The sequence below is a fragment of the Schistocerca piceifrons genome, chromosome 1, assembly GCF_021461385.2.
Source record: "Schistocerca piceifrons isolate TAMUIC-IGC-003096 chromosome 1, iqSchPice1.1, whole genome shotgun sequence".
Lineage (NCBI taxonomy): Eukaryota > Metazoa > Arthropoda > Insecta > Orthoptera > Acrididae > Schistocerca > Schistocerca piceifrons.
The window spans coordinates 1031434950-1031446772 of record NC_060138.1 but is presented as its reverse complement, the minus strand read 5'-3'; the positions used below and the strand labels follow the sequence as shown (position 1 = coordinate 1031446772).

General features: G+C 42.8%; 1 protein-coding gene across 5 annotated transcripts in view; it reads right to left on the bottom strand.

Moving 5' to 3' along the window:
• Window positions 1-3577: 3577 nt before the first annotated feature.
• Window positions 3578-11823, bottom strand: part of LOC124723233 (zinc finger protein 454-like) — a 55170-nt gene continuing 46924 nt past the window's right edge. For all 5 annotated transcript variants that reach the window (XM_047248441.1, XM_047248439.1, XM_047248440.1 and 2 more), the window contains one exon: window positions 3578-4785. In XM_047248441.1, coding sequence (XP_047104397.1) covers window positions 3589-4785 — 1197 coding nt within the window. In that variant the 3' untranslated portion in view covers window positions 3578-3588. The remainder of the gene's footprint in view (window positions 4786-11823) is intronic.

Genomic DNA, 11823 nt, shown 5'->3' with positions numbered 1-11823 from the left:
AAACTTTTGTCTGTAAATCTGGCATAAAATCCAGAGAGATTCTGATTGTACTTAAAGTATGTTAGTGGCATGACAGAATCAATGCCTTTTCTGCACAATGGCAATGGAAATACTATTGATGACAGTGCCACTACAGCACAGTTACTAAACAAAGCCTTCCAAAATTCCTTCACAAAAGAAGATGAAGTAAATACCCCAGAATTAAAAATCAAGAAAACCTACCAATGTGACTATCTTAGAAGTAGATATCTTCAGAGTAGTGAAGCAACTTAAATCATTTAATAAAAGAAAGTCTTCTGGTCCAGACTGTATACCAACTAGGTCCCTTCCAGAGTATGCTGATGCAATAGCTCTGTACTTAACAATCACGTACAGCTGCTCGCTCAATGAAAGATCCATACCCAAAGATTGGACAAACGCACGGGTCACACCAATGTCCAAGAAAGGCAATAGGAGTAATCCATTAAATTACAGGCCCATATCATTAACGTTGATAAGCAGTAGGATTTTGGAGCATATATTGTGTTTGAACATTATGAATTACTATAAGAGGATGGTCTATTGACATATAGCTAGAAAACATAATTCTTGTTAAACACAACTAGCTCTATACTTACGTGAAGTGTTGAGTGTTATCAATAAGGGATTTCAAATTGATTCCATACTTCTAGATTTCCAGAATGCTTTTGACACCATAACTCCCAAATATATTGTAATCAAACTGCATGCTTATAGAATACCATCTTATTTATGTGACTGGATTCATGATTCCCTGTCAGAGAGGCCACATTTAATGGAGAGTCAGTGAGTAAAATGGCATGATTTCTGGTATTCCCCAAGAGATAGGATTAATGGAGTATATCAAGCAAGTTCAAAGACGGTCAGTACATTTTGTATTATCAAGTAGTAGGGGGGAGAGAGTCATGGACATCATACAGGATTTTGGGGTGGACATCATTAAAACAAAGGTGTTTCTCGTTGAGGCGGCCTCTTCTCATGAAATTTCAATCAATAACTATCTCCTCTGAATGTAAAAATACTTTGTTGAGACCAATCTACATAGGGAGAAACGATCATCGTAAGAAAATAAGGGAAATTAGAGCTCGCACAGAAAGATACAAGAGTTCGTTTTTTCATGCGCTGTTCGAGAGTGGAATAATAGAGAATTATTGTGAAGGCGGTTTGATGAACCCTGTTCCAGGCACTTAAGTGTGATTTGCAGAGTAGCCATGCAGAGGTAGCTGTAGATGTGTAAGATGAGATGTACCCAATTTTAGGTATATGTTGCAGAGTAAAGGGTAGGCGGACCCATGGAAGGGATGGCCTACGCCTAGGTCAAGTGAATCTACAGAAGGAATGACCTGAACAGTTTCTTTTATGGAAAGGGGGTGAGCAGAGGACACTCAATCGAAGAGATAAAAAGGTATCTCCACAGTATCTGCCCACAGAATAAGGTGCAAGTGCAGCTCTTACAGAGGTAGGAAGTTGTACAGTGACGGTTAATCACACTGTTGAAGTGTTCTCAAAAAGAGTCAGAAGGTAATAGACTTACCTGGCACTGATGGTTCTTTGCATACACATTTCTGCATGTTTGATTTGCTACAAATCTGAAATTTGAGACTGTAGAGAGCATTATAAATTAAAATGTCAGCATGCAACTCCTTACGGTGAAGATGAACTCCATTATTCTTCTATCTCAATACATTTGAAAAACTTCTGCTTATGGGATCGTTGTTGTTGTGGTCTTCAGTCCTGAGTCTGGTTTGATGCAGCTCTCCATGCTACTCTATCCTGTGCAAGCTTCTTCATCTCCCAGTACTTACTGCAACCTACATCCTTCTGAATCTGCTTAGTGTATTCATCTCTTAGTCTCCCTCTACGATTTTTACCCTCCATGCTGCCCTCCAATGCTAAATTTGTGATCCCTTGATGCCTCAGACATGCCCTACCAACTGGTCCCTTCTTCTTGTCAATTTGTGCCACAAACTCCTCTTCTCCCCTATTCTATTCAATACCTCCTCATTAGTTACGTGATCTACCCATCTTATGGGATCAGTAAGCTCAAAATAAAGAAAACCCAGTTACATTGGAGTAAACATAACATAGCCTGACTGCTGATACTCTTCTTGACAGAAAAGAATGACCAGTTGGATCTTCACAAATAATGGACCAAAGTATGTTCATTGTTATTCTATTCCTTGTCTGACCAAGCTGAATTATCTGATAGAGTTTCATTTTGAAAGATAACATTGGACTCTATCTTAAGGGAATTTAACCACTGGAAATAACAAAAATGGGTGTGAAAAGAAATATATTATTATTTAAAGAATTATTTTTGTTATGCGATGTTATAAGTAATTAAATAAGTTCTGTTACCTAACATCCTTCTACAAAGTGTGGGGGGGGGGGGGGGGGGATCCATGTCGTAAGAATGTTCCACCTTTATCCTCTTAGGCCCATGAAAGGCTTCGTGGCGACTGCATCTCTCTACCTGCTGTGGAGGGTCACCTGTGCTTCAGAATTGTACAGTGCCTTGGAAGTCTCAGAGAAAAGGAGGCTGGCAAGAGATTCGGTGGGAACTATTCATTACGGAAGGCCTGTTTACAGCAAATTGTAATCAAGGTTTAAGATTTGACACATTTGGCACTTAGTAAGTTGCATAGATCAAAGCTATACCATAAAATGTCTGACAGGTAGCAAAGCAAGTTTTAAATCTAACTGAAAATGATTTCTCCTGGACAACTCCTCCTGTTCCATGGACAAATTTCTATTTAAAAACCAGTAGCCTGTAAAAACAAGTTTCTAAGAGTGATGGCATGAAGGACTAAAAAATGTGTTCATTTATGTTAACACTAATCATGTACGCAAATTCTGGAATCTGACTCATCCCACATCATTTCGATAAAAGAATTGTTAAAAAGAACTATGGAACATGTAACTAGCTGACCAACTAAAAAAGAATGCAGCACATTTTGTGCTGTGAAAGAGTTCATAAGAGGAACTAAGCATTGCATTTTCAATCACAAATTAGCCTCTAGAAAAATTTAATACATGTAGATTCTGTCTGGTGGTTCTATGTTAATTTGGAATCTACATATACACCATGCAACTTAAGAGACATACAATCAGTGTTAGAATTACATAAACTAAAGAAACTGTTTTCAGTTTTATTCTGATTTACCGCTAATTCACTATCTTTAAACAAGATACTGGAAATTCTGAGACTTGTTTTGCTTGTTCCTTTAGGTCCTCTATACAATTTCCAGTTGCAAGGTATGCGACATTGTCAGTGTGAGAACAGATTTGCGTGGCATACTAGGCAGGTCACTCTCATAAATTATAAACAATAGGGGTACAAGCACAGAACCTTGAAACAAACCCCTTGAAATATTTGATAATCCAGAGCTCTTATTATTAAAATGTGCCTTCTGCTTTTTATTGACAGAGTTCTAAATCTCGAATGCCCTAGCTTCATAATTTATCTACTATAATTTGATGGTTCACAAAGTCAAATTACTTGCTCAGATTAATCAACAGGATATTACTAAGCACTAAATTTGCTACTGAAATAACAGTCTTTAAGCTTCATCAAGATTTTATTTCAAAATGTCGTTTAAGGTGTCTTTTCAAAGATGATTGGTCTGTAAATGTTTTTGGACAAAGGTTACAACTAAATGTTTTTCCTGTGTGAGACATCAAATGTCTTGAAAGGCCAGACTGGTGGCGGAAAGATTTTTCACAAAATGGACATTTGTACTGAAAGGTCGTGATATCATTACCAGACAAATGTTGCCTTGAATGTACTTTAAGACTTTCTTTTTGAGTAAATTTCTTTCCACATGCGTTGCACTGGAATGGTTTTTCACCAGTATGAATCATCATATGCCGGTTAAGGATAGCAGTCTGTGAAAAACTCTTTGAACAGTATTTACAGGAAAATGGCCGTTCACCAGTATGTGTTCTCTCGTGTCGCTTGAAATTTGTTTGATTAGGGCACCATTTTTCACATATTCCACAGACAAATCCTCTTTGCTGATTGTGAACAGAAGTGTGTCGCTTCAGGTCTAGTCTCTTGCTGAACCTCTTGGGACATTTATCACATTTGAAAATCAGTTTGTAATCAGAAACAGTCTTGCACTGAACCACTCCAGATGAACCACAGTTCACATTGCCCAACTCCTTCATGTCAACATGTGCTTTGCTGCCGTCCAAACATTCTGCTGTAATTTCTTCATTTTTCAGTGTTGGAGAAAATATGAATGGCTGATTTCCTGTATCTGAAGGATTTGAATTCTGGCAATTTTCAGGTAGTTGTAATGAATTTTGAGTATTTTTTTCACTCTTTACCTGAGAATGGATATCACCTGTGCTTGCCACAACAGGATGAACTTCGCTACAAGACAAATTTTCCATTTCCTTCAAACTGTCATCCGATTGTTGTTTTTCACCAGCTTCTAATTCGCATTCTGATGTAGTAGTATCTACCTGTGATGAATTACACAATGATTTATGTACATTTGGAATAAGCAAATCACTCAAATCACAGACTGGGTTAGAACTTGATTTACAATCTATTGTTGTGGGATCTGACAATGTTGGACAGAGGCTTTTATTAACAGGAAATATATCCGAAGAAATCAACTCAGAATTACTGTGATTTGGAGAGCTGCAGACAAATAATGTGGTCGATTTTTCTGTTGTTTCTGTTGCCATAATTTGAAGGTTAAAAAGGTTGTTCTTGACACTGACGAAGTCAGTTTCATGAAATTCTCGTTGATTTGTTTCCTGGAAAGACAAAAAGTATTATCTGTAACAAAATTTACTTTAGATGCTTATTAAGTAAAAATTACATGAAAAAAATTCCTTTTTGGAGCACATAAATACACATGAGGTGTTACTACAGTTCATCTTGTAAAATAAAGATTGTTCACCCCCAGTGCAGGTAATTTACAGTAAACATATTCAGAGAATACTCACAGCATTATTATTTGATGTGATATTGCACATAATGTTGCTAATAATTAAAAATTCTGGTGAAGTGCACATAAAGATACTTTACAATAAAATTTCTCATCATTGCCCACACAAATTTATGAAGAATAGCTTCCTAGAAATGGACTGCATCATAGTGTGCAAAGGTTGAAAGAACTGTTAAAATTATACTACAAACATGTGTCTGAACATGCGACGTTGCCATGGTAAATGTTGCTGACAAATGGAAGTTTCTCTGACCACATGTCGTGTGTTCCTTGTGTGTCGCAGACAGTGTAATTGATGCAGTGTACTGTAAGCAGCAGAATGGCCCAGTATTCTTGTCAGGATCAGGCCAAGATGGTGTTTATGTACAGCCAAGCACCTCAAAACAGTTGAGAGGCAGCACACCAACTACATCACACAACATTTCTGGGTGTTTGTGTGAGCATGGGTACTTTCAAGCAGATGAACATGCAGGGAGGTGGCAGATTGTGCATACACGAGATTAGGAGGATCGGACTCCACAGGATTTTGAAATGAACACTCATACAAGCTCCATGCAAGTGGTGCACCCACACGATGTAAGCCAAAGTACAATTATGTGCATGACAACCACTACTATCCATATCATCTTCAATGAGTGCAAGGATTACCAGCAGAGGATTCCCCTCTATTGAAAAAATTTTGTTGGTTTTTTCACCAGACCATCACAATTATGGGATTTCTGTCATCTGTGCTCTTTATCGATGGACCAACATTTATCAGAACTGGTATTACCAATCAGCATAATCGTCATCTGTGGGCTACAGACACAGCACATGTCAGAGGAACTTTCATTCGTCAGTGCACTACCGGGGCAATGATGTATTTCTGTACATGTTCATAGGACCTTTTTTCCTCCATTTTCCGTCAGGAATCTTTCCCTGCTGTTTGTTGGTTTGGTTGGTTGGTTTGATTTTTAAAGGGACCAAACTGCGTGGTCATCGGTCCCTTGTTCCATTGAAACAAGTCCATGGGGTAAAATGGAAAACCAACAGTACACACCACAGGAATTCTAGAAACATGAAGCTGAACACACTGGGGACAACAGAAGACAAAAAATGCACAGAGACACAAGAAACAGGCAGAAGAGCTTAAAACAGGAGAGCAGATTCCTAGGCTGGCCGATCACGAGGATAAAAAAGGTTGAGCCAGCCACTCTGCAACATATTAAAATCTCTAACCTAAAAGTACTAGAGTATAAAGCACAGGGAGACAAGGGACAGGAACTAAAACTTAAACCAAAGAATAAAAACCAGAGTCATGCAGAAAATGTAAAACCAAGTTAGCTGTGGAGGCATCATCTCCTAAAATCGAAGGAAGTGTGTCAGGACGATTAAAATTCTGTCGCAGAACGGTGAGATGTGGACAGGCCAACAAAATGTGGACCACTATCAGACTGGAACCGCAGCGACAACGTGGTGGGGCCTCACACTGGAGAAGATAGCCATGCGTCAGCCAAGTGTGGCCAATGCAAAGGCGGCAGAGGGCCACAGAGTCCCTGTGAGAAGCCCGCAGAGAGGACTTCCCCTTGCCCGGAGTTTATTGGGTGTAACTAAGTTGTGCCATTCAGCATCCCAAATCCTAAAACTTTGTGGCATAACACCAATCAGAGGTCAGGTTTGGGTATACCAATCTCCACTGACGGCTTACAAGTGGCCTGTTTGGCCACCCTGTCAACGAGCTCATTTCCTGGAATTCCGACATGCCTTAGGGTCCATACAAAGACCACTGAATGACCAGACCATTCGAGGGCATAAAACGACTCCTGGATAGTTGCTACCAGAGGATGGCATGGGTAGTACTGATTAATGGCCTGTAAACCACTTAACAAATCACTGCAAACCAGGTAGGACACACCAGGGCAGGAACAAATATGCTCAAGGGCATGAGAAATGGCCACCAGCTCAGCAGTGAAGACACTGCACCCATCCGCTGTTTGACAGGTGCCGAGTGAGCATAGGCAAAGCCTATGCGACCATCAACCAGCGAGACGTCGGTATAGATGACTTCAGAACCCTGGGACGCGTCAAGTATCGATAGGAAGTGACTGCGGAGTGCCTCAGGAGGAACAGAGTCCTTATGGAAATGAGATACGTCCAGCCATAGTTTCGGCCGAGCATACACCATGGAGGCGAATGATTATGGACTCGTATGAGACGCTGAAAGGAAAGGACTCAAGCTCAGACAATAGGGAGCGGACACATACAGCGAACATTATCCCTGACTGAGGTTGCCGTTCTGGGACAGGAACCACCATGTTTGTGAATAAAAGATGCTGAGGAGAACTATGGACGTGCACTGCACAGTTGGCAGCTCCTGATGTGCAATGGAGGGACTCTAGCCTCCACTAGTTGACTGGCCACTGGACTCGTTCGAAAAGCGCCCGTCACTAGATGAACCCTGCAGTGGTGCACAGGATCATGCAACTTCAATGCTGAGGGCACTGATGAACCATACACTACGCTCTCATAGTCAAGTCGTGACTGAACTAGGGCTTTGTACAGCCACAGCAACGTAGAGCGTTAAGATGCCGCCAGCACTCCAGCTTAAGCTGATGAATGTGGGGGAGCCATGTTAGCAGGGCGTTGAAAACCAGTCCTAAAAAGCAATACATTTCGACTAACCCTAGTGGATGGCCATCAAGAAAAAGTGCAGGGTCAGGATGGACTGTCCATCGCTGACAGAAGAGCAGAAAAGTAGGTCTTGTTGGCTGAGAAGTGAAATCGATGGGAGAGAGCCCATGACTGCGCAGTCCAAATGGCTCCCTGCAGTTGGTGTTCAGCAACACCAATGGTTGATGAACTGAACTAAAGGCAGAAATCATCAGCATATAAGGAGGGCAACACTGACACCCCTACAGCTGCTGCTAGGCCATTTATAGCGACTAAGAACAGTGGAACACTCAATACAGAGCCCTGAGGACCCCATTGTCTTGGATATGGGAGGAGCTAAAGGAGCCTCCGACTTGAACATGGAAGGTATGGAGGGAGAGAAAGTTCCGTATAAAAATTGGTAATGAGCCACGGAGGCTCCACTCATGCAGCGTGGCAAGGATGTGGTTGCGCCAGGTCATGTTGTAGGCCCTCTGTAAATCAAAAAAAGCTACCAGATGTTGGCGTCTGGAAAAAGCTGTTCAGATGGCAGACTCAAGGCACACCAAATTATCCGTCGTTGAGCGCCCTTGACAGAAACCACCCTGGGACGGACCCAGAAGGCCCCGAGACTCCAGGAGCCAACACAACCTCCAGCTCACCATTCGTTTGAGTAATTTGCAGAGAACGTTGGTGAGGCTAATGGAGTGGTAGCTGTCCACCGCTGCAGGGTCCTTCCCAGGTTTCAACACTGGGACAACAACGCTGTCTTGCCACTGGGATGGGAACACTCCCTTGCCCCACATGCGAGTCAAGATAGACAGAATCTGATGCAGTGAGGCCGCAGACAGATGTTTGAGAAATTGGGAGTGAACTCAGTCAGGGCTTGGAGCTGTGTCAGGGCAATGGGCAAGGGCATTGAGGAATTCCCACTCAGTAAAAGGAGCATTGTACGGCTCAAGCAGGTGCGATGTAAAAGACAAACGCTGTCGTTCTGCTCGCAAGGAATGAAAAGCCGGTTGATAGTTTACAGATGCAGAACTCCGAGCAAAATACTCAGCAAAATCCTCAGTGATGTCACCTGAGTTGATGCACACTGCCCCATTTACTGAAATCCCAGCACCCCCAGCAGGATTGGGTAACCATAAAGGCGGTGAATCCGAGTCCACACCTGGGAGGCAGGGGTATGAGAACCAATGGAGACAACGTATCTTTCCTAGCACTCTTGCTTCCGTCTTTGTGTCAGGTGGCGGGCATGGGCACGGAGCCACTTAAAAAGAATTAGAGTCTCCAACGATGGATGCCGCTTACGTAAATGGAGGGCCCGCCTACACTCTTTGATGGCCTCAGATATTTCTGGTGACCACCATGGCACAGTTTTATGCCGAGGCCTCCCGGAAGAAAGAGGAATCGCACGTTCTGCATCCGCTACGATCAACGCAGTGACCTGCCCGACCACCACATTAATAGCGCCATGTGCAGGAGTGTCAACAGTGACAGCAGATGTGAAAGCCAGCTAATCTGTCCTATTAAGGGCCCATAGCGGCAGACGTCCAAAAGTGTGACGCCTGGGTACTGACAGGAAGATCGGAAAGTGGTCACTTTCACACAAGTCGTCATGAACCCTCCAGTGGACAGATGGTGATAGTCCCGGGCTGCAAAGCAATAGGTCAATGGCCAAATAAGTGCCTGGACCTCACTGAGACGGGGTCTCCTGTAATTTAAGAGGCAGAGGTCGAGCTGAGAGAGGAGATTCTCGACATCTCTACCCCGGCCAGTAATCATGGTGCCACCCCACAAGGGGTTATGGGCGTTGAATTCCCCCAAAAGTAGGAATGGTGTGGGGAGTTGGGAGATCACAGCAGCCAATTCATTAGGAGGTACTTCACCATCTGGAGGAAGGTAGACATTGCAGATGGTAAAATCCAAGGTTGTCCTTATCCTCACAGCAACAGACTCTAAAGCTATATGAACAGAAAGTGATTCAGATTATACAGAGGTAAGGACATACAGACATACGCCACCTGATGCCCTGGTACAGTCAGTCTGGTTTTTATAAAACCCCAATAGCAACGAAGGGCAGGGGTCCACATTGCTGGGAACCATGTTTCTTGGAGGACAATACAGAGAGCAGGTGTTGAGCTTAAAATCTGTCTTAGTTCAGGCAAGTGGTGAAAAAAAACTGCCGAAATTCCAATGTAAGATGATGCCGAAATTCCAATGTCAGATGATGTCATCATTAGGCTGGAAAGGCATGAAGCGCTCAAGGAGGCAGGTTACGCCTCAGGGTCACCTGCTGCCACCGATTGAGTACATGTGAGAGCGCCATCCTTAGACTTTCGTTCCTCCCATGGTGTGGTCAGGGAGGGGAATGATTGTGGTCATACGTGTTTGCATTAAATTGAGCCCTATAAACGCTTAGAGACTGCTGGCAGCTGGCCACCAGCATATGATGTACCACGCTTCATTGTGGGTCGTTCGCCCTGATGCCACCCACTCCGAACAAGGGCCCTCCCCACGGGCACCACCCAGCCTCAGGATGGGCCACCTGGCAGGATGGCCATTGCCTGGAGTCCCGATGCCCCAGGGAGATAGGCATCTACTCCTTGGCAGAAGTGGGGAGTTAATGGCGCAGGCATCAGCAGAGTGATCCCTGTGTTGTCAGGGGGCTACAACCAACAGGGTATATGGTGGCCCCACCACAAGGGACTGGCTACTGTGCTGGATATTAGGTGCAAGGAAGTCCATAGTCATCATCTCGGCAGAAAGTGACACTGCATAGTGCATGGTGGAAATCGCACCCAGGAATGTATCCTTGACCAAGAGATGGAGAACGAGCGGGACTGCAATGCGACACCGAGAAAGCAAGGTAAAGATCTCAATGCATGATGGACACAATGCACCATGCAAGGCACACTTCCCCAATTGGCTCGCTCTTCGGAAAAATTTTGCAATATGGAGGTCAAACCCGAGAGGGGACCATCGCATAAAAGCCGAAAACTGAGAGACTCCTTTTAGTCGCCTCTTACGACAGGCAGGAATACCGCAGGCCTATTTTAACCCCCGAACCCACAGGGGTATGCAGTTTGTCTGTTGTATTAATGTTCACACTGTGTAGTAGCAGATAGATATCCATACATGACTGCACGTCTAGTATTTGCTAATTTTTTGAACAGATTACACACTGGAAAAATGCAACATATACTTCTCACCACCAAACAATAAGACTTCATAGGGAAGGTCTTGACATATTCATGAAGACTATTCCTTGAAATCATTGGATGAATTAGATTTTTACTGATTTTGAACACACATTTTAATTTTAATACATGTAAGTAATACAGTGCAGTATTTATTCAGTTACAGCTGGTTGTTTACATCTTACAGAAAATAAACTTGGTGAGGAGAGTAATTTTTTTCTTCTTAGATTTCAACCCCATAATCTTCAAGTGTACCTTGAACCATGTGGTAGAAGCAAACACAGCATTTGCTGGGCCTGGAAAGCTCTTTAAGAGGTTTTTAAAGATGTTTATGCATGCAAATGATTATTTAGTTTATTTTCCTGTAACATTAGTTACACAACTTTCAAATATAGAGAAAACATTAAAATTACAAGGAGACAGTATGGCTGACCAGAACTCATCTCGAGAAGGTGTAATTCTAGTACTGTCAATAGACACAAAAAAGTACATGGCTAGCCATTCAATTTGAAGCACCATGAAGGCGTCATGCTACAAAATCAAATTGGTGTTTCAGTATACGAACTATTAACATTTCAGTACAATTGCACAAAGTAAGTGCAAGTGAATACTGTCCATGTTCAGTATACAAGGAATGATCATGCAACGAGTTTCTGTTCGGAAATGAAAGAGAACCGTCTTCCAGCATATGGAATTTGACAGTGACAGTATCATGGTCTATAGATAGGTTCAGGAGGACTGTATTCAACAACAAGCAGAATATCAATGGCCCAGGCACTAGCACTTAAAAGGACAGACATACTGTCTAGTAATGCAGGATTGTACAACCGTGTCATGTGACACAAATCAGGAAATGGGCTTGTTTACAGGAAGACAAAGGTTCACATAGGTAGAGCTACTACATTTGGAGGTTCACAGACTATCAGCACAGTGACTGTTGTCGAGGCAGCAAAGAGACGCACACTGATAGTGGCGGGTCAATGACACTAGACACAGGACTGGCACTGCGTCAACTT